Source organism: Barbatula barbatula (assembly GCF_947034865.1).
Source record: "Barbatula barbatula genome assembly, chromosome: 1".
NCBI lineage: Eukaryota > Metazoa > Chordata > Actinopteri > Cypriniformes > Nemacheilidae > Barbatula > Barbatula barbatula.
Window position 1 is genome coordinate 14,389,528 of NC_136766.1, and position 20,402 is coordinate 14,409,929.

Below are 20,402 nucleotides of genomic sequence, written 5' to 3' on the forward strand. Positions count from 1 at the left end.
AAAATATAAATATTTAACGTTTTTGTTTTGAAACTGTGTCTCCTGAGTTACCATGATATGATACAAAGAAAAATGATGTATTAAAGTAATCATAGAAAATTTGAAGAAAAAAAGATACAAATAGTATATATATATTTATAATTATATATATATTCTATTTGTATTTTTTTCAATAATTATATATGTTGAAAAGTCTCTGTAAGTTAATTCCTATTGGTTGGTTGTGAATGATTGACAGTCGTTACTTAGTCCCGCCCTCAGACTTGACGCAGCTGGTTGTTTCGATTGGAGGGCTTGCGTGTATTCCAGCCATAAAAGAGTAAACCACACTTACATTAAAATTGTGATTCTACTTTGGACTTGTGCATTCTTATATATATATAGTAAGCAAGCAAAAACAATGGTCAACAAGAAACTGTTATTGTGTGTCTTATATCTGACCTGTGTTTTGACTTCCATAACCTTTTATGTTTTACTTATAGTCAATGTTTTCTTGTACAGCTGCTTTGTAACAATACAAAATTGTAAAAAGCGCTATATAAATAAAGCTGACTTGACTTGTTATCTGTGTCACTTGACAGTTTATTCAAATTACATCTTAAGTATTAAAATGTTGAGGTTTATTTAATTATTATTGTTTATTTTATTAATGCAACCCTACTGCTACCATAGCTACTAGCACATTCTCGTTCACCCTTGACATGCCGCCACCAAACTGTCGCTTGTCAGTGCAGCAGCAGGCGTTGACCAAATACGGTCGCGGCAGTGTGCGCGAGCCTCTGCTGCCCCTGCCCCTACTGTGGGCGCGTGTCGGAACAGCGCGCCTATAGCTCCACACAGGAAGGTATGTGTTGTTTAACGCCTATTTTATCAACTTGAAACCTACTCATTGTTTCCATGCTATCTTTGTAACGTAAATAAACTGTTAGCGATACGATATTCCGCATGCATTAAAGCTTGCTGGTTTTATGTCAGCGGGGCCTTTAACGCATCCTGCTGTCATTTCGGTCTTAGCCCATTGTCATGTGTAACTGACACAAAGTAACGTTAAGCCGTTCACTACTGTACTTGTATATTAATGTGTCACAGCTGAACGTATCCGTTACGCAGTTACAAAGTAAATAAAAGCGCAGTGTGACATGCTGAAGTTAAACTGCACTGGTTCATTTGCATGGGTTGCCTCAGTTAAAGATCGTACCATCTTTTCAGAAGACATGCCGGTCTAGCTGTCCATTGACCAACAGCAATAATGGTTACACAAGTCATGAAGTGTTTGTTGGGTCTGAACTAGATGTGGTTTGTCTAAACATCACAGTTTGCTGAAGTCTGCAGCCATGCCGTCAGATCTTGCTAAGAAGAAGGCTGCAAAGAAGAAGGAGGCTGCCAAAGCAAGACAGTGTGTGAAGAAGCACGAGGAGATGAATGAAGAAGGAGAGCAGCCTGACGGAAAAGTAAATGGTGCTGTAACGAATGGGGAGGCAAATGGAGGTGTGTTTCATTTGGTTGCAACTCATTACTGTAAAAAGTATGATGTCACCTGGACAGTACTCAGAGGAAGATTTTGGTCACATACTGAACTATGAGGACCGAGTGTGTGATTTTATCTGTTTAGTGCATCTATAGTGCTTGAAGTTGGAAGAGAGTGATTATTCATGTACTTTTGATACATCAAAATATCACCATACGTGGCAAAGACACATTCACAAACAAACAAACAGCCGTAATATATCATTTCATCAGATTATATAATTTACCAGATTGTTTTATTTTATTTGTGCATGCATATTATTATGTATAAGAGCAAATGTTAAATTTAACAAATAATTAACCTCCTACATCCTCTTTTTTCCCTCGCTTTTCCGTGTCCTCACTCTAAACTTTAGATGTTGCCGTCTTGACTAAGCAGCTGGATGAGTTTGAGATGCGCAAGATGGCTGCACGGGCAGTGACGGGAGTTTTGGCTTCTCATCCTAACAGTACTGATGTTCACATCAGCAGTCTTTCACTCACCTTCCATGGCCAAGAGTTACTGAGCGACACCTGCCTGGAGCTCAACTCTGGCCGACGTTACGGTCTCATTGGCCTCAATGGCACAGGTAATACGCATAATGCTTCCATTGCTTCTCAAGCTATTTACGATGATTTAAGCTAAAGCTATTATATTACATTTATAAAAATACATTTATTTGACATCATACAGTAATAAACTCATGAAAACAAAAGACTAAAAATAACACAACATAAAACAGCGAATAACTACAAACCCGAAAAAAGTTGGGACACTGTACAAATTGTGAATAAAAACAGAATGCAATGATGTGGAAGTTGTAAAATTCCATATTTTAGTCAGAATACAACATAGATGAGATATCAAATGTTTAAACTGAGAAAATGTGTCATTTTAAGGAAAAGAGAAGTTGATTTTAAATTTCATGGCATCAACACATCAAAAAAGTTGGGACAAGGCCATGTTTACCACTGTGTGGCATCCCCTCTTCTTTTTATAACAGTCTGCAAACGGCTGGGGACTGAGGTGACAAGTTGCTCAAGTTTAGGAATAGGAATGATGTCCCATTCTTGTCTAATACAGGCTTCTAGTTGCTCAACTGTCTTAGGTCTTTGTCGAATCTTCCTCTTTATGATGCACCAAATGTTTTCTATGGGTGAAAGATCTGGACTGCAGGCTGGCCATTTCAGTACCCGGATCCTTCTACGCTGCCATGTTGTTGTAATTGATACAGTATGTGGTCTGGCATTGTCATTTTGGAAAATGCAAGGTCTTCCCTGAAAGAGACGACGTCTGGATGGGAGCATATGTTCTAGAACTTGGATATACCTTTCAGCATTGATGGTGCCTTTCCAGATGTGTAAGCTGCTCATGCCACACGCATTCATGCAACCCCATACCATCAGAGATGCAGGCTACTGAACTGAGCACTGATGACAACTTGGGTTGTCCTTGTCCCATTTTTCCAAAAAGAAATTCAAATTCTGATTAGTCTGACCACGGAACAGTTTTCCACTTTGCCACAGTCCATTTTAAATGAGCCTTGGCCCAGAGAAAACGCCTGCGCTTCTGGGTAATGTTTAGATATGGCTTCTTTTTTTACCTATAGAGTTTTAGCCGGCAATCGCGAATGGCACGGTGGATTGTGTTCACCGACAATGTTTTCTGGAAGTGTTCCTGAGCCCATGTTGTGATTTCCGTGGCCGTAGCATTCCTGTATGTGATGCAGTGCCGTCTAAGGGCCCGAAGATCATGGGGTATGGTTTTCCGGCCTTGACCCTTACGCACAGAGATTGTTCCAGATTCTCTGAATCTTTGCATGATATTATGCACTGTAGATGATGATAACTTCAAACTCTTTGCAATATTTCTCTGAGAAATTTCTCTCTGGTATTGCTCCACTATTTTCCGTCGCAGCATTGGTGGAATTGGTGATCCTCTGCCCATCTTGACTTCTGAGAGACACTGCCACTCTGAGAGGAGAGCCTGTTATTGCTACCTGTCCCAACTTTTTTGGAATGTGTAGCTCTCATGAAATCCAAAATGAGCCAATATTTGGTGTGACATTTCAAAATGTCTCACTTTCAACATCTATTGTGAATAAAATTTAAGTTTATTAGATTTGTCAATTATTCCATATTTCTTTTTTATTCACAATTTGTACAGTCTCACAACTTTTTTGGAATCGGGTTTGTAATTCAAAACAAAACTATAATATTTGAACATCTTCGCTATAGTCAGATACTTTGCCTAGTATCTGCAGAAATGTTCTCTTGTTATTTTATTTCCATTTATGCTGGGCTGTTATTGGCTTCTTTATTATTACTATTTGATAAATGAATGTAATCGTTTTGTGATAAAATAATATAATATGTTTGCACATTTGGTCAAGAAAATCATTTTAAGTGACCCTAAATTTGTAATTGTATTGTATTTGGGAAAGCAAAAAATGTGAGCATAACATTTACAGTGTCTTTACTAGGTACGTTTTGTAGACAAACATACTAATTAGGATGCAGAGATTATATGGGGTTTAGTAAAATAAAAAATGTTTAACACTGTTGGTAGGCAAATCAATGCTCCTGTCTGCTATTGGCCACAGAGAAGTTCCAATCCCAGAACACATAGATATCTATCACCTGACACATGAAATGGCCCCCAGTGAGAAGACAGCACTACAGTGTGTCATGGAGGTTGATGAGCAGAGGATAAAACTGGAGAAGGAGGCTGAGAGATTGGCTCATGAGGACTGTAAGTTAAACACACACACAAACATTTAGTCTTGTTACACCATCTCCATGCATCAGTCTGTGCTATGTTATAACGGTCAAGTGCAAGTTAGCTATCCTGGAAAATAAGCTGTTGTCAATAGTTATGCATTCTTTGGTCATGCTGTAAAATATTGTTACATTGCTTCAAATTATGACAAATAGCACACCAGCATGTTCCATTTCTTTCTTCTCACTGTAGCAGAGTGTGACAAGCTGATGCAGATCTATGAGCGTTTGGAGGAGTTGGACGCAGACAAAGCTGAAGTTCGAGCCTCACGAATACTCTTTGGACTTGGTTTCACACCTGCCATGCAGAAGAAAAAGCTTAAAGATTTCAGTGGAGGCTGGAGGATGCGTGTGTCCCTTGCCAGGTACGAGGATCTTTCATAGCATAGTTGTAGAAGTAATGAAGTTGTAATTCAAAAACAATATAGTTGTTCCTTTTTTATGTTAATCTTTAAAGGTCTAGTGTATGAAATGTAACTATATCTATTGGTGAGTTTACAAATTGCTATCAACGGCTCACTCCAGCCCTCCCCTCTGCCTTTCGAAGCTCTACGGTGGTTGCCACAGAACTGTCATGATTCTGCCCTCTCTTGTCTTCATGTTCTAGTCTAGTGGCAGAATCATGACAGACCCACGTGTTTTATGTGGAGAGAAGCATATTATTGTCAATCAGGACATAATATGTGTTCTCTCCAGTCTCGTCATTTGGCCCCGCCCCTCTCGTTTCTAGTATAGCTTTCCTCATGTGTCTCATTACACACACCTGCCCATCGTTATCCCCTTTGTTAGTCTCCCTATTTAGTGCCCTCTTGTCTATTGTCTTGTGTTTATTTGTTGTACTTGTTGCCTTGTTCATTGTCCTAGTTCTCTCGTCGTGATAATGCTAGTCTTTGTGAGTGTTCTGTTTAATCTTGGTATTTTTTTAATTAAAGTTCTTGTTGAGTGTGTTTAGTTTCTTCAGTATATTGTGTTTGTTTTTTGTGTCGTCTGTTCTTGTTTAATTACCACATCGTGGGTGTTTGTTTTGTAAATTAAAGTCTGTTAACCCCTTCACCGCTGCCTGCACTTACTAAGATGGCGTCACCTTTCTTTGCCAAAGGAGATAACATTTACGAAATGTGTCTGTAGAACAGTTTGTACATTTGTCAGCTGTCATAGTGTTTTGAAAGGGAGGGGTGGAATGAGCGGTTGGTCACAATTCGCAACATTGCCGCTAGATATTACTGACTAGACCTTTAAAATAAGATTGCAGGCTGTTCATTCATTTATAGCTGGTGTTACAGCAGGTTACCTAAAACATATTTATGCTGTATTTTCAAACAAAGCTTTTTTTGTCAATTTTTAAGAGAAAGAAATTAAGTGAATGTGAAGAGAACTTTCCTTTTGTCAAAGTTATAGTAAACCAATGTAATACATCCCCAATTATATTTGATACATCTTAAAATTTTGTTTTGTTGCCTATTTTCTGTATTTTAGGGCGCTGTTCATAAAGCCCTTCATGTTGTTGTTAGATGAACCTACTAACCACCTAGATCTGGATGCCTGTGTGTGGCTTGAAGAGGAACTTAAGTCGTAAGCATTGTTTTCCCAGTTTATTCGATTTAATATAATTATAATTTTTTTTATTAATGTAATTTTTATTCAGCTTCAAACGTATTCTCGTGCTCATCTCACATTCTCAAGACTTCCTTAATGGCGTGTGCACTAACATCATTCATCTTCACCAGAGGAAGCTCAAGTACTATACTGTAAGTACTGCAGCAGGGCGTTCATTGACTTGAGCTAACTTTTTAAAAATGAATAAAGCACATCTTGTGTTTTTCCAGCAGGTCTTTATCACATACTGTTGCTCTTTCATTTCTCCACTAATGTTAATCTCCATACTTTTTTATTGTAATATTGAAGCATATTAAACGACTTTCTACAATGTACTCTCTCAACCCCTAAAGAGGCTGAAATGCAATGCTTTTATGAACTCAGACCGGTCCTCAGTCTGGTTTATTAGTTAAATTAAAAGTTCATTCATTGCATATATTAACAGAAACTAAAGTATTAGTGCTAACATCTAAAGCATAGAAGTTATGTTGGTACTTTATAATTATTTGCTTGTTTTTAGGGTAACTATGACCAGTATGTAAAGACCAGAGAGGAGTTGGAGGAAAACCAGATGAAGCGATACAACTGGGAGCAGGATCAGATAGCTCACATGAAGGTAAAAACAGCACAGCCATGTTATTCTTATCTCTCTGTTCAAACTGCAGTCTAATTTATATCTTTGTATATTTTGTATTATCTATGGGAGTCTTACTCGAAGATTGAGCTACATCTGTTTTTCTACACAGAAGGATTCATAAATACAATGTAATAACATGTTCTGTGTGTCTGTGTAGAACTATATCGCACGTTTCGGTCATGGCTCAGCAAAGTTAGCTCGCCAAGCTCAGAGCAAAGAAAAAACCCTGCAGAAAATGGTAGCCTCTGGCCTTACAGCCCGTGTGGTCACTGACAAGGTTTGTCACAACCAAACGCACACACCTCAGAAGTAGTTATTGGCCAACATGAGTTTTGGTGTTTAAACATTTTCCTGTGTGTCACTTTCTCAAGGTCTGTTAACAGAATGAATCAATCTGTTTAAAAATACTCATTCACGTCTTTGGTTTTCTTGATAGTATTACCAAGACAATTCTGTGAACGTGAATCATTCTTTAATTTAATATAAAAAAAGGACTTGGGACTATTGTTACCTGAATGAACAAATGTAATAACATATCAACTATCCGATCTTTCTATGTACAATATTTTGTAACTGTTAAAAGTGACAGTTGCAATGGTTGTCTTTAATTTCCTTGAGTTAGTTATTTGCTGTACTACAACTAAATCTACTATTGCTGCAGTTGTGTTGAGGTTGATCATGTCTGTGAACATGGCTTAAGAAGTGGCCCTGATTTAGCTATTAAAGAAAATGATGGTCAGAAGTGAGTACAGAATAACAATTTTAACTGCACCTTTGTCTTTCAGACATTGTCATTTTATTTTCCTCCTTGTGGGAAGATCCCCCCTCCTGTCATCATGGTGCAGAATGTCTGCTTCAGATACTCCAATGACACTGTGAGCCCACAGTCAGTCAGAACACTGTCTGTTGTTACTGTAGTAGCTCATTTACACATTATTAACAGGTTTGAGTGTTCGTTTACCTTTAATTGCATTTACTTGTGTTGTTCCTTCTCGCCTCCCATCAATTGCACCTTAAGAATGTTCAAATTAAATATTTTTTTACGATTCCAATTTAAGAAATCTCTTGTTTTACTTTCACAGTCTTATATTTATAAAAACTTGGAGTTTGGCATTGATTTGGACACACGAGTGGCACTTGTAGGGCCCAATGGGGCAGGAAAGTCCACGCTTCTCAAGCTACTGATGGGAGAGGTCAGTAAAAAATTGAAAATGAAAAATTTATTTGATTTTAAGACTAATAAGGGCTTATCTTTGAAATTATTAAAGTTGAATCCAAGACACTTTAATGGGTTGACTTTTGTTTCTCTCTCATAGCTTCTTCCCACAGATGGAATGATAAGAAAGCACTCCCATGTTAAAATCGGCAGGTATCACCAGGTACTGACTTAAATATCTGCAATACATTTTTTCCTTTTACAGCTTTGTGGAATAAACAAAGCTTAGTCACAATATTTGTATAATTTTTACATGATGAAAAACATTTGTGTGTCACAGATGGTTAAAGTTCAGATTTTTCTGTTGTATGTAAATTGTCCTGCATTGTGTTTATCTTACAGCATCTAACTGAGCAACTAGAGCTTGATCTGTCTCCTCTGGAGTACATGATGAAGTGTTTCCCAGAGATCAAAGAGAAAGAAGAGATGAGGAAAATCATTGGGCGTTATGGCCTGACAGGCAAGCAGCAGGTATGTGTGGATGTAATGTGCATGGGTGATAACATTTGCATTAAGTCATTTTGAATGACTGACACCTTATTTATTTCCCACTAAAGATTTTCTTTTATATTTTCCTTACAGGTCAGTCCCATCAGAAACTTGTCAGATGGACAGAAGTGTCGTGTGTGTTTTGCCTGGCTCGCATGGCAAAATCCCCACATGCTGTTTCTTGATGAGCCGACTAATCACTTGGACATTGAGACAATTGATGCTCTGGCTGAGGCCATCAATGAGTTTGAGGGTGGGATGATGTTAGTCAGCCACGACTTCAGACTTATTCAACAGGTATGCACAGGCCAAGTAAATGGGTCAGCCAGGTCTTGGAATCTTTGTATGTAGTGGGAAAGTTGAGTTAATTTTACATTTGATTAGATGTCTATGATGGATGCATTTCTTTCTTATTCCAGGTGGCTCAGGAAATTTGGGTATGTGAGAACCTGACCATCACCAAATGGAATGGGGACATTCTGGCTTACAAGGAGCACTTGAAATCAAAAATTGATAAACAGGCTCATGATATTTAAAAATCCATGTACTGGACAGATAGACATCTACGTTTTCTGTCTTGGATTGATTTTCCAGATGTGCCTGAATGAAGAAATTTAGAATCGGACAATGACACCCTGCAGATGTGGATTGCATTTCATTGTACCATCATGTAGGACTACTGAGAACTTTCCTAAGAATAAACACAGAAACATTATTTGGTATATCTTAATAGGAATACTAATTGCACATCGCAGGTGCAGTTCTCATACTATCAGCACACCTGTTTTATTTAATATTGTAAAGGCAATAATGATTTATTGGAATAAATTTATTGAATTAAGTTCTATGATTCACACATATTTCAATGCAGAAGTTCTGTTTTTGCAAGGTATAGCTGCAGGTGATTGTCCTTCATCCAGAGTGAAATGTCACTCAGTCATGCTGAGATGCGTACAAAAATAGTCGGCTCATCGGCCTGAAATGACTAGTGGAGTTGTATATTATCCGCATAGCAGTGATAGGAAAAGCCATGTTTCCGAATTACAGAACCTAGGGATGTCATGTATATGGAAAAGCAATCCAAGCACTAAGGCACCCCTGTATTGAGATTTTACGGAAACACCCATCAGACGAAGGCCGACAGGAGGATCTGGTGGATAACTGTGTCAAAAGGAGCAGATAGATCCAGTAGGATGAGTACAGACGATTTAGAGGCTGCCCTTGCCAGTCTCAGGGCTTCAATGACTGAGAGCTGTGCAGTCTCGTGGAATGATCGTTCTTGAAACCAGACTGGTTGCTGTCCTGGAGTTTGTTCTGTGTGAGAAAGCAAATATTCTGCTGAAATAGTTGACTGTGTATGCATTTCTTTTCGCTTTGAAGTTATTTGTCCAGATGAAGAGCCATGACAGTTCAAAGAACTTTGAAAGATGATTGTCACACTGTGTGTCTTCTATAAACACTGATTATTGGGCATTATGCCTAACCGGTTTAAGATACCACAGAAAACGTATGTAATGTAATCCTGGTGTAATACAGCAGTTCAAGTATAAATAATAGAAATAAATTTGTTTCTTATCAAACATTTAAAGCATTGTATAAACACACACACCTACGGGGTCACAAATGTGGATATTAAGAACAAGCGTCTGGTTGATATAGACTCATATGTTTAAACTTCTTATTTGAGTCTAACAATTGTTTTTTGACATGTGATTTAGTTACATTTGATAGAAAAATAGAGTTTTACCCTTGTCTCAGAATTGATGATACATAGTGAAATGCACGAAATAAACAGCTATAAAATTAATGTATATCAACTGCACTTAGATACATTTGGATACTGTTTGTTTTCATATCGAGGATTTTTTATTAAAACATGTTTAACTGCTGTTATGCTTGACAATAACAAGACAATAACAAGAAATAACACAGAAGGTAAGTCTTATTTCCAACATTACACCGGCATTCATCTTTCAGAAAATAATTTAGAAAAGCCAACAATTTGGCTATTTGCTTTTACTGAAATATTTTGTGTCGTTATTGTCCTTTTTAAATAATTGATAAAAATAGGTATTACATCTTAGAATCTTTATACATTCCATATTTACTATATAAACTATATACACAGTGTAATTATAATACAAAATTATTTATCGTGAAAAAAAGATTGACTTAACGTGAAGCAGTCGCGTGTCAGCAGCGACACCTGACGTTTGTTACGGGTATTTTTCTCCAGAGTGTGACGTTATTACGGAAGTGAGCACGCGCGCATGTATGTGTTGTTCTGTTTTGCCGCCCTGCTGCATGAACACTTTTCTTACATGAGTACAAAAAAACATAACTGCTCATGTAAGCAAGGGAGAGGCGACAATGTCTTCCGATACTTCCACAGTAGGTGGGATTCAGGGCTATCTGCTGAAGCTACATTCATTTCTGTCGGACACAGAGACTAGAAACGCCGCGCTCATCTGTCATGACATTATTGGAGACCTCGGGCAAGATTGTTTGAACACCAAGGTCGAGAACGAACTGGGTAAGAACTCATCCATGCAAAAAGCGTTGCACGGTGTGTTTATAGCATTATAAGGATAATTTACACACATGCCTGTTTATCAAAGTTTCCAAACTAACTGTGTCACCCTTGGAATAAGGATTTATTTGATCAATATTGCCTTGCAGTACATGTAATGTACATTAACTCAATAATAGTAATATGCTCACAAGTAATGTTTTCCCAGAAATAGCTGAAATTGACAGAACATGGATATTGTAAATTGATGTACTATGCATATAAGTTACTCATTGTGTGATGTCTGACATGCATTTTCTAATAACAGCACTTTACAAACTGTTAGTATTTCAGACATCTTTGCTTTTTGCAAAGGAAGAAGGATTGCTTAGCTTTCTCCGAAAGTCTCTTGCCAATGAGACGGTACGAGATGTTTATATATCACTTCTAACAATAATCATAATGATGTCAGAAATATTTCTTGTACATAATATGACTCTTGATAATATGATTTTTTTCTACAGCTACGGGATGCAAGAGTGGACATTCTGAATTTTCTGGGGGCCTTTCTGCAGAGAATGTCAGGTGTTGTCCGAGGATGGGACAAGAACTACGCTGTCGACCTTAAGGTACCCTGTCAGTGTATTTCCTTCTTATACCCTGGAAATTATTCCAACATTATACACAAGTTTAACACATTTTTGCTCTGTGTATGGATAGGAAACGTGTCTTGTTGTCTACACAAAGGACAAAGCTGCAAAATGCAGAAGCCCTGCTTTAGATCTGCTTATCAAAGTGAGTCCTTTACCTGAATCTGGTACTTTACACTCACTGTTTAAGATAATGATGGTGTCGAATTTTTATATTCATACAATTTGTAGATACTGTATATCACAAAGGACTCTAGCGTCACCCAGGATTTAAAAGTTGGCGATATGTTCAACAAGTTTTATGGAGAGTTATGTCAGAAGAATAAGTTACCTGATACAGGCAAGTTCTGTTGTTATAAATCATTTTTTATAGATATTTTTTAAATGAACACTGTAACAGACTACTGAAACTTGCATTGTAACAAATTGTGTTTTGTTATAATTAGTGCTTGGTTACATTTACGAACTTCTTGGAGTGTTGGGTGAAGTGCAGCCCAGTGAGATGGTCAATAATTCTGACAAACTCTACAAAGCCTACCTGGGAGAACTAAAAGGACAGGTAAAAGTGTTCCTTCTACATATGGAAATGCACAATGGTGTCCAGAATTGTTACAAATGCTAAGTGAATGTATTTCAGATGACATCTACTACAAGAGAGCCAAAATTTCCTGTTGTTGCTGGATGTCTGAAGGGAATCGCAGCTCTGATGGTGAACTTCACCAAATCAATGGAGGAAGGTGTGTCAGTGTGTTTTTATGTGTAAATAAAAGTAAGTTATTCAAATTATATAAATATGCCCTTTCTTTTGTTTAAAACAGACCCAGTTATGTCAAAAGACATTTTTGCGTATGCACTGAAGGCTATCTGTCCACAGGTAGGAGTAAATCCACAGATCAGTTTCACATTTTTTGATGCAATCTCTTGACCTTAATAAATTCTCTTTTTCCTCCTTTATGTCTCTAGACTGATATGAAACGATATGCAGTCATCTTTGGTGAGTAGCATTTGAATTTGACATATACTGTATGTGTGTATACTGTATATATGTTTTATGACATTTAGCTCTTTTTAACTCTTAACAGCCGGTCTCAAACTGTTTGCTAAGCATTCAATCCAGTTCGGCAGCTGTCTCATGGATAATTATGTGTCAATCTTTGACATTATGTCCAAACTTTGTGGACATATCAATGGAGAGTTGAAAAAGAGTAGTTATGTAGCTCTTGAGTCTTTTCTGAAGCAGGTATGTTCTCTTTTTAAGAGTATCCAATTATGTATGTTTTTGTATTAATTTTTTTACGGAGTGTCTATTTACACGGAGTACAAATAGCCCACCTTGTTGGCAGAGACTATTTGCATTAGCTCTACCCACCAATATGTGATTGGAATAGAGAAAGCGTATGAACGCCACCATGTCAAACAGCGACTCCAGTGGCGTAAGGTGCAAAGTTTGTTTAGCTTTGGCATGGAGACCAGGGTTCTAATTCACAAATGCTGTTTTACCTTTTTCTATCACATTACAGATCATAAAGGCAGTGGTTTTCAATTAAATGGATTTAAGACTTGAAATACATTTTTATTCATAAAGTTTAGGTTTAGGGTTAAGGCAAATTTTAACTTGTACGTCGGACCTACGTACGTAGACGACACCGTCGTGGACATTTATTGTTCTGCATTGAGAGTATGCATTGTACTTTGATTACACTGCCTAAATGCTAGTTGGCTCTTTATGTTTTAACGGCATGCTAGTGTTTACAAAACGGCAATAGAAGCTGATCGCATCTTAAGGGAGTTGGAGCTGTTCGAAGTGATCGACTTTTAATTAAATTACTTAACCAAAAAGGTAGAAACCATAGAAGGCGTCGAAGGAGATGGTATGTACGACCTGTGAACCGGACAAGACAGACAGAGGGTGAATTTTCTGTTCTAGTCACATCTACGATGCTGCCAAACCGACCAATCACAGCGCTTACGGCCCACGTTGAGTTGACCCGTTGTTACATTTTTGTAGAGGTTTCGTGTAGGGCACGCGCGGCTCTGCGCACGGCGTAGGTCCTACGCACGACTATAATTTACACTTAAGGTGCAGGGCTTTAATATCTCAATAAGTTGCCATCATTTTAATATTTTTTATAAATATAATGATTTGAACTCTGTTATTATTGCATAATGTTTAATGCACAACAATACTGAGGTGCAAATTGTAACGTCATATGCCACTATTACCAATAGCATCTAGCTACTATTTCTACCTAATCCAAAGAAAATACAGCTATTTTTGGTTACTGTAAATAGCATGTCGCTAAGAAATGCTGCTATTTTCCCTTATTGTAAACCGAACCTACTGCCATTTAAACTTAGTGTGAATAGCATCTATCGCTATTTTTTATTAGTTCAAATTTGTAAAACTTAATTCTGATGCTGTCTTCTCATCAAACTCTTGTTGTTTTTGTAAAGGTTGCCACACTTGTGGCAGAGAACAGTGAGTTGCACAAAAGCAAGTTGAAGTTCTTTATGAAGAAGTTCTGCGCTATCATCAGGACCACGGAGTCCAGTAATAGAGAACTCTCCATTGCTATTAGAGGATATGGCCTTTTTGCTGCGGTTTGTTTCTCTCTCTTATTGCATGTAAAAATACCTACAAGGCCAGAAATTTTGAGCTACATATAAAGTACTTGTTTTTGGTTTGCTGTTTCTATTTTGTCAGGATCAAAGGATTGAAGATTATCTTTGTTGTGTGTTTGTTTGCTTCTAGCCGTGTAAAGTGGTGTGTCCTCAGGATGTAGATCTGATGTATACAGAGCTGATCCAGCGTTGCAAGCAGATGTACCTGACTGAGTTGGGCCAGGACGATGACAACGTCTACCAGCTGCCAAGTTTCCTGGACTCCATTGCCAGTGTTCTAATCCACCTTGATCGGGTAAAACACATCTGTTTTACATGAGCTGTGAATTACATTAAATCTAGCTATAGTATGACTAATCTTTTAAACAAGAAAAGAAATCGTTAAGATGTAAATTAGACATGTAAAAAATAGATTAAATTAAAAGTTAAGTTTGAAACAAAAAGTGTTAGTTGACTGTTGATGCTGTTTTTGTAAGAGCTTTTGAAAGATTTGTGTAACCTTTCTTTACTTGTGGGTTGAGTTGTTTCAACCCTTTTTCTTTATTTCAACACACGGTTGCAGATCCCTGAAGTTTACACACCGGTGCTAGAGCGCCTCCTTGTGGTTCAGATGGACAGTTTCCCTCAGTACAGTCCGAGAATGCAGTACGCGACCTGTCGGTCCATAATCAAGGTGTTTGTCTCCATGGCGGTTCGAGGTCCAGTTCTCTGGAGTTTCACCAGTTCTGTGGGTAAGACTGAACTTAAGGTCTTTTTCCCTGATTTCATTCAAAGTTTTACTAGTGGTCACACTTTTACATATTTTTTTCAAAAACAGTTCACCAAGGCCTGATCAGAGTATGCTCAAAGCCATTGCTTCAGTCAGAGGTAAATGTTTTTTAAATAAATGTTCCTGTGTGGTCTGCGATTGTCATGTTATTAAAATGTATTTTAGAGATTCTAATGTTTTAATTCGATTAGGGGAAGAGTCCTTCATTTGGTGATCCTCAAACAGAGGATACCACCCTGGTACGCTCTGGGAAGTGGAAAGTTCCTTCTTCAAAGGATTACCTTGACCTCTTCAGAGGGCTTTTAGACTGTGAAAACCTCAAAGTAGGAATATTCTCTGCATATTCATTTATATTTTTGTTTATAAAAAGACACAGTAGTTTTCTTCATTCATGCGCAAACTTAGTTTATCTTGAGATAATTACTTTACATTATTACACATTGTCGTTCCAAAACCTCTTTTATTTTTGGTCATAAATCATTAATATTAGTCACCTTTATATTGATTCAATTACATTTAAAAAAGCGCTTTTCACAACGTGCATTGTTCCAAAGCAGCTTTACATGAGAAAAGGTAAAACACAGTACAGTCAGTGCATGGTGTTTGTAGAACAAGCAAGATCATTCGAATAGAACGATGTTTTACAGGATTTACCAAACCCTTAAGCTAATAAGCAAATATCTAATACCAGCAGTCTCCCGGTGAGCAAGCCAACACAGCCCTGTGGCGAGGAACCCAAACTCCTAAGGTTTTTTCTCAATTTATTTATCATTGGAGTAACCAGTCTCAGCCGGGAGGGCCAGGTCTCCTTTGACATGTTACATGTTATTAGTTGTGATTTAGTAAATTAGGACCCCCTTGAAAATGAGATGTTACATCTCAAGGGGCTATCCTTGCAATAAATTCAAATTCATTTGTTGAAACTGTTTAGGTCTAATTTTCCCATTTTGTTGTTGATATCAGACAACAGATGAATGTTATAAGCAGGGAAAAAAGTAATGGCATAATGTAACTGAGTGCAGCTAAAGTATAACTTCAAACTGATGTGATGTGATGTGATGTAAGTTTAGCATTTAATACTCAGAATTTTGTAAATACTGTTTTAAATTAGCAATGCAACAAGTAGTCTGTCTTTGCTCTATTTATCACTGTCCATTGCAAAAATCTGACCGCAGAAAAGTATTAAAAAGTGCAACACATATAATCATTTAAAAATTTGTTGTTGTTTTTTACGGAAAAAAAGCGAATATGGACAAACAAGGTAGCGATGATAAATACCTACTTTACACTTTGTAAATGTGAACTATATTATAATTTACCATGAGATGGTTTGATTGTTGTCTGATTTAGGATACAGGATTTATGGATGGAGCTCCAGCTGCCAAGAACTACGACTTGAGAGACATAAACCGGCACTTATATGATGCTCTGGTGCAGTCAGTCATGAAGATTGTTGAGAAACTTGATCTTTCAGTGCAGAATGTCCATGCTTCAGATGAGGTATTTCTTCAGTGCTGGACCAGAATTTCCAAATACACAGATCAGAATATACAAATGTACAGTACATTACATTGGCTACGCATGGGACACAAGCTGAACAATTCTATTGTTCTTTAATCAAATTTTTTTTTGTGTTTATATGCTTTTCCACTGCTTTCCAAGTAGTTTCTGCTAACAGTATTTCTAAAGACCGTACTAAATACACTAACAGATTGTGTATTTTTTCATCTTGTGGCCAACTCAGTGATGCATTGTTTTGTTTCTCCGGCACAGAGTGATGCAACTGCTGGATTTATGCCTTCATCTGACCCCACAGCAAACCTAATGGCCTGCAAACCTAAAGACTTCATTGCCTTTGTCAATTTGGTAGACTTTTGCAGGTTTCGTAACAGTTTTCTATGACATACAGTCAAATATCAAAATATTTTTGATATTTGCCACTTAAGCAACTTTTATCTTTTTATAGTGAATTGTTGCCCTCAAGAAATCCAGAGTATTTTGGCCAGTGGATGTACCCCCTGTGTCACGAGATCATTCTGCAGTCGATACGCTTTCCTCTGGTCAGCGGGTTTTATAAACTCCTCTCACTCTCTATGGGAATTGGCAAGAAAATACACTACTTTAAGGTAACACACAGATACCGTCATATTGAATATTTGATGTGTTTGTAAAGTTTGTTACATATTCTGTGTTCTTGTTTATAGGACCTAAAGGAAGGGCCAATAGCTGCTGCTAGTGGCCACTCAATAAAAAATGCCTGTTTTTCACTACTTGCAAAGTTTGGAAAGGAGGTGCCACATTTAAACTGTTTTTTCCACTGAAGTGATTTATTCCCATTACAGTTCTTTCTCATATGTTATTGAGTTAACTTATTAATAACATGAATATAATTAGTGAATGGCTAAAGTTTCTTCTTCCTCCTCAAAGGTTTGTGTACGTATGAAACAGTATAAAGATGAGCTGCTGGCTGCTTGTTTGATGTTCGTCCTGTCTCTTCATCCTGACATGGTAGCTCTGGATATCAAAGCATATATTCCAGCTCTGCAGGTTATTACAACTTTTCCTTTCATTTTTTCATTAACAGTAATTACGTAATTTAGACCCATAAATTAAAACATGATTGTAGTTATTGTGACTGTTCTTTTGTGTGTGCGCATGTGGTTGAAGGCGGCCCTGCGGCTGGGTTTAAGTCATGCTCCATTAGCCACAGCAGCATTGGATGCTCTTGAATCCTGGTCCTCTCACATTCTCATTACCATAATGCAGCCGCACTACGCCGACATACTGCCACACTTAGACGGCTACCTCAAAACAACCAGTCATTCTGGTCAGTTGATAATAACCATCTTATATTTGTCCTAAATATAAAAAGGATTATTAATAAGAAGATTTATAACTTTTTACATCTTGTTTATTAATTTCACCCAACTAGAAAAAGATGGCAGCAGAATGGAAGTGACATTTCTGTCCTCAGGCAGTTCAAAAGGATACAGCCAAGTCATGATGAGACTTCTGAAGAAGTCAAAACACTTGCCAGTGGTAACAAGAATTATTTAGCTGCCTTCTGTTTTTGATTCTCCAAATTATAATTGTTTACATGCGTATGTATGTATTAACACTTGAATGGATGAATGAGGCATTTACATAGCGCTGTATTGTGAATTCCTGTACACCTAAAGCGCTTTACAATCAACCACCACCAGTATGCTTCATCAACCTAGACTAGACAATGCAACGGCAGCCACAGTAAAACGGCGCCGGTGCGCTTGCCACACACCAGCTATAGGTGTAGACGAGAGCGAGATTCAGAGGGTGGGGATTATTTGGAGGCCATAATTGACAAGGGCCAGTGGAGGGAATCTAGCCAATACATTTATTGCACATGAGGATTATTGAGTGGGTTGCTCTGAAGTTTCTTTGATCTCTATTAGGGAGATGAGTCTCCTATTGCTGCTGTGAGACGCAGAGTGGTACGTCTGCTTGGACACTTGGGAGGACAGCTCAACAGGAGCCTTGTGACAGGTTATTTTATTTCTGGTGCCACTCGAGCGATTGCAAAATAACTTTTAACTATTGTTTTGTCTTTATTTTATTTCATTGGTTTATTTGTTTTCATTGTTTTATATATAAACATCAGTTAGATTTATGCCATTTTATTAGGTTTTGATCAATTTACTTCAAGAAGAAACAGATATACTGAAGTCTTTGACATTTTTCATGCTTGTTTTAAGCTTTATCTTGACTTTTCGTTAATTTAAAACTCCAGCTGTCTCAGCCGAGGACATGATGAAGCGCTTCGTAGCGTGGGATAGTGAGAAGAGGCTGAGTTTTGCTGTCCCTTTCAAAGACATAAAACCTGTAATCTACCTAGACTCCTTCCTGCCACGGGTCACAGAGCTTGCACTGTCCTCCAGTGACAGACAAACTAAAGTAACCACTATCACACATCTCATAGACATTATCTTGTCTTTTAGAGATAACATTTTAATTGCAGCATTTTATTTATTAATCTATTAAAACCAAAAAGTGATATCTGAAATAATGTGTAGGTGGCAGCATGTGAGCTTCTGCACAGTCTGGTGATATACATGGTGGGTAAAGGAGCCCAGATGACAGAAGACAACAAGTCTGCTCCTCCAATGTACAACCTGCACCGAAGAGTCTTTCCTGTTCTTCTGCGTCTGGCTTGTGATGTCGACCAGGTCTTTCACCCTAACATATTTTATGTTAAGAGGATAGTTAAAAAAATAGGATTCTGTCTAAATTTGTATGTGACTCTTTTCTTCTGTGGAACACAAAAGAAGATAGTTCGAGAAATGTCAAAAAAAGTTGTATTATATTCAGACAATGGAAGTCAATGTGGGCCAGTGTTGTTTGTTTACCAGCATTTTTTAAAATATATTTTTTATCTTTTACAATTTTGCATAAACTTTCCCTATGACCCTGACAAATTTAAATAATGCAATAAAATAAAGTTTGTTAGATGGTTTTAAATTGGCACATGTGGCACAAATATTAAAACTTTGACATTGTTTCAGGTGACAAGGCAGCTCTTTGAACCTCTGATGATGCAGCTCATCCACTGGTTCACCAACAACAGAAAGTTTGAGAGCCAGGACACGGTTGCAGTGCTGGAGGCCATTTTGGTGAATAAATCTTCTCAATAAATGAATCTAAACCCATCCTTTTGGGATTTTCATGTTTTGCATGTGATGTGTGGTGGACTTTAACTTCCAATGTTTTGGTTGCACAGGATGGAATCGTGGATCCATTAGACAGCACCCTCAGAGACTTTAGTGGCACCTGCATCCAGGAATTTGTCAAATGGTCAATTAAACAAACAACCCCCAAACAGCAGGAAAAGAGCCCAGCAAACATCAAATCTCTATTCAAGCGCATTTACAGCTTGGCCCTGCACCCCAACATCTTCAAAAGACTCGGGGCTGCGCTTGCATTAAACAGCATTTACAGGCTTTTCAGGTCAGTTTGTGTGTTCTGTTTGAATCAAATACAGGATTTATTTGAAGTGAATGTTTATTCAAAAGCTATTGTCTTTTTCAGAGAAGAAAACTCTTTGGTGGAACAGTTTGCTTTTGAGGTACTGGTGGTGTTTGTTGAGAGCCTGGCCCTGGCCCACTTGGATGAAAAGTCCCTGGGTAACATTCTCGTCAACAAATCTTTTGTTGTGTGATGTTTATATCTTTAATGATGGATGCCATTTTGGTTTTATCTACACAGGAACTGTTCAACAGTGCTGTAGTGCCCTGGACCATCTGAAGAGAATCATCAAACACAAGGCAGACTCGCTTAATAAGAATTCCAAGAGACGTACACCCAGGTACAGATCCAGGAATGATTAGAGATGATTTTTAATCATCACTCATTTCAAATCACCAATAAAAACATCCTTCTAAATCTATTTTACAACCCAACGTTTTTTCTTTTTAACGGTGAAGTTGTATGTCTGGCTCTTTCCTCAGAGGTTTCCCTGCAGATCAGGCAGTGTGCTTGTCAGATGTAGTCATGTGGCTGCTGACCCAGTGTGGAAGACCACAGACTGAATGCAGACACAAAAGCATGGAGCTCTTCTATGAGTTTGTTCCTCTATTACCAGGTGAACGACAGAATAA

General features: G+C 37.8%; 2 protein-coding genes across 3 annotated transcripts in view; both read left to right on the forward strand.

Moving 5' to 3' along the window:
* The first annotated feature begins 727 nt into the window (after nt 1-727).
* abcf2b (ATP-binding cassette, sub-family F (GCN20), member 2b) lies at nt 728-9,061 on the forward strand. The gene is made up of 15 exons (XM_079466183.1): nt 728-844; nt 1,316-1,488; nt 1,884-2,096; nt 4,076-4,258; nt 4,478-4,649; nt 5,761-5,856; nt 5,930-6,032; nt 6,401-6,496; nt 6,675-6,794; nt 7,303-7,392; nt 7,600-7,710; nt 7,834-7,896; nt 8,076-8,204; nt 8,316-8,519; nt 8,642-9,061. The coding sequence occupies exons 2-15, from the start codon at nt 1,335-1,337 to the stop codon at nt 8,756-8,758; spliced, it is 1,851 nt and encodes a 616-aa protein (XP_079322309.1). The 5' UTR covers nt 728-844; nt 1,316-1,334; the 3' UTR covers nt 8,759-9,061.
* Nucleotides 9,062-10,485: 1,424 nt separating this feature from the next.
* prkdc (protein kinase, DNA-activated, catalytic subunit) overlaps nt 10,486-20,402 on the forward strand; it is a 30,191-nt gene continuing 20,274 nt past the window's right edge. For both annotated transcript variants that reach the window (XM_079457215.1, XM_079457216.1), the window contains exons 1-30: nt 10,486-10,755; nt 11,078-11,154; nt 11,256-11,360; nt 11,452-11,526; nt 11,613-11,721; nt 11,828-11,940; nt 12,019-12,118; nt 12,200-12,255; nt 12,345-12,375; nt 12,464-12,621; nt 13,836-13,982; nt 14,134-14,298; nt 14,566-14,734; nt 14,821-14,870; nt 14,964-15,095; nt 16,123-16,272; nt 16,546-16,652; nt 16,739-16,898; nt 16,977-17,063; nt 17,200-17,319; nt 17,440-17,599; nt 17,705-17,811; nt 18,204-18,294; nt 18,539-18,702; nt 18,822-18,974; nt 19,311-19,418; nt 19,526-19,752; nt 19,834-19,928; nt 20,011-20,110; nt 20,253-20,386. In XM_079457215.1, the coding sequence (XP_079313341.1) occupies nt 10,593-10,755; nt 11,078-11,154; nt 11,256-11,360; nt 11,452-11,526; nt 11,613-11,721; nt 11,828-11,940; nt 12,019-12,118; nt 12,200-12,255; nt 12,345-12,375; nt 12,464-12,621; nt 13,836-13,982; nt 14,134-14,298; nt 14,566-14,734; nt 14,821-14,870; nt 14,964-15,095; nt 16,123-16,272; nt 16,546-16,652; nt 16,739-16,898; nt 16,977-17,063; nt 17,200-17,319; nt 17,440-17,599; nt 17,705-17,811; nt 18,204-18,294; nt 18,539-18,702; nt 18,822-18,974; nt 19,311-19,418; nt 19,526-19,752; nt 19,834-19,928; nt 20,011-20,110; nt 20,253-20,386 (3,613 nt within the window). In that variant the 5' untranslated portion in view covers nt 10,486-10,592. The remainder of the gene's footprint in view (nt 10,756-11,077; nt 11,155-11,255; nt 11,361-11,451; nt 11,527-11,612; nt 11,722-11,827; nt 11,941-12,018; nt 12,119-12,199; nt 12,256-12,344; nt 12,376-12,463; nt 12,622-13,835; nt 13,983-14,133; nt 14,299-14,565; nt 14,735-14,820; nt 14,871-14,963; nt 15,096-16,122; nt 16,273-16,545; nt 16,653-16,738; nt 16,899-16,976; nt 17,064-17,199; nt 17,320-17,439; nt 17,600-17,704; nt 17,812-18,203; nt 18,295-18,538; nt 18,703-18,821; nt 18,975-19,310; nt 19,419-19,525; nt 19,753-19,833; nt 19,929-20,010; nt 20,111-20,252; nt 20,387-20,402) is intronic.

Bases quoted from the DNA above. Each gene is read 5' to 3' on its own strand.
- abcf2b (XM_079466183.1), top strand. From the start codon at position 1,335: ATGCCGTCAGATCTTGCTAAGAAGAAGGCTGCAAAGAAGAAGGAGGCT. The intron at 7,711-7,833 runs GTCAGTAAAAAA...TCTCTCTCATAG, and splicing joins TCAAGCTACTGATGGGAGAG to CTTCTTCCCACAGATGGAAT. The intron at 7,897-8,075 runs GTACTGACTTAA...TTTATCTTACAG, and splicing joins AAATCGGCAGGTATCACCAG to CATCTAACTGAGCAACTAGA.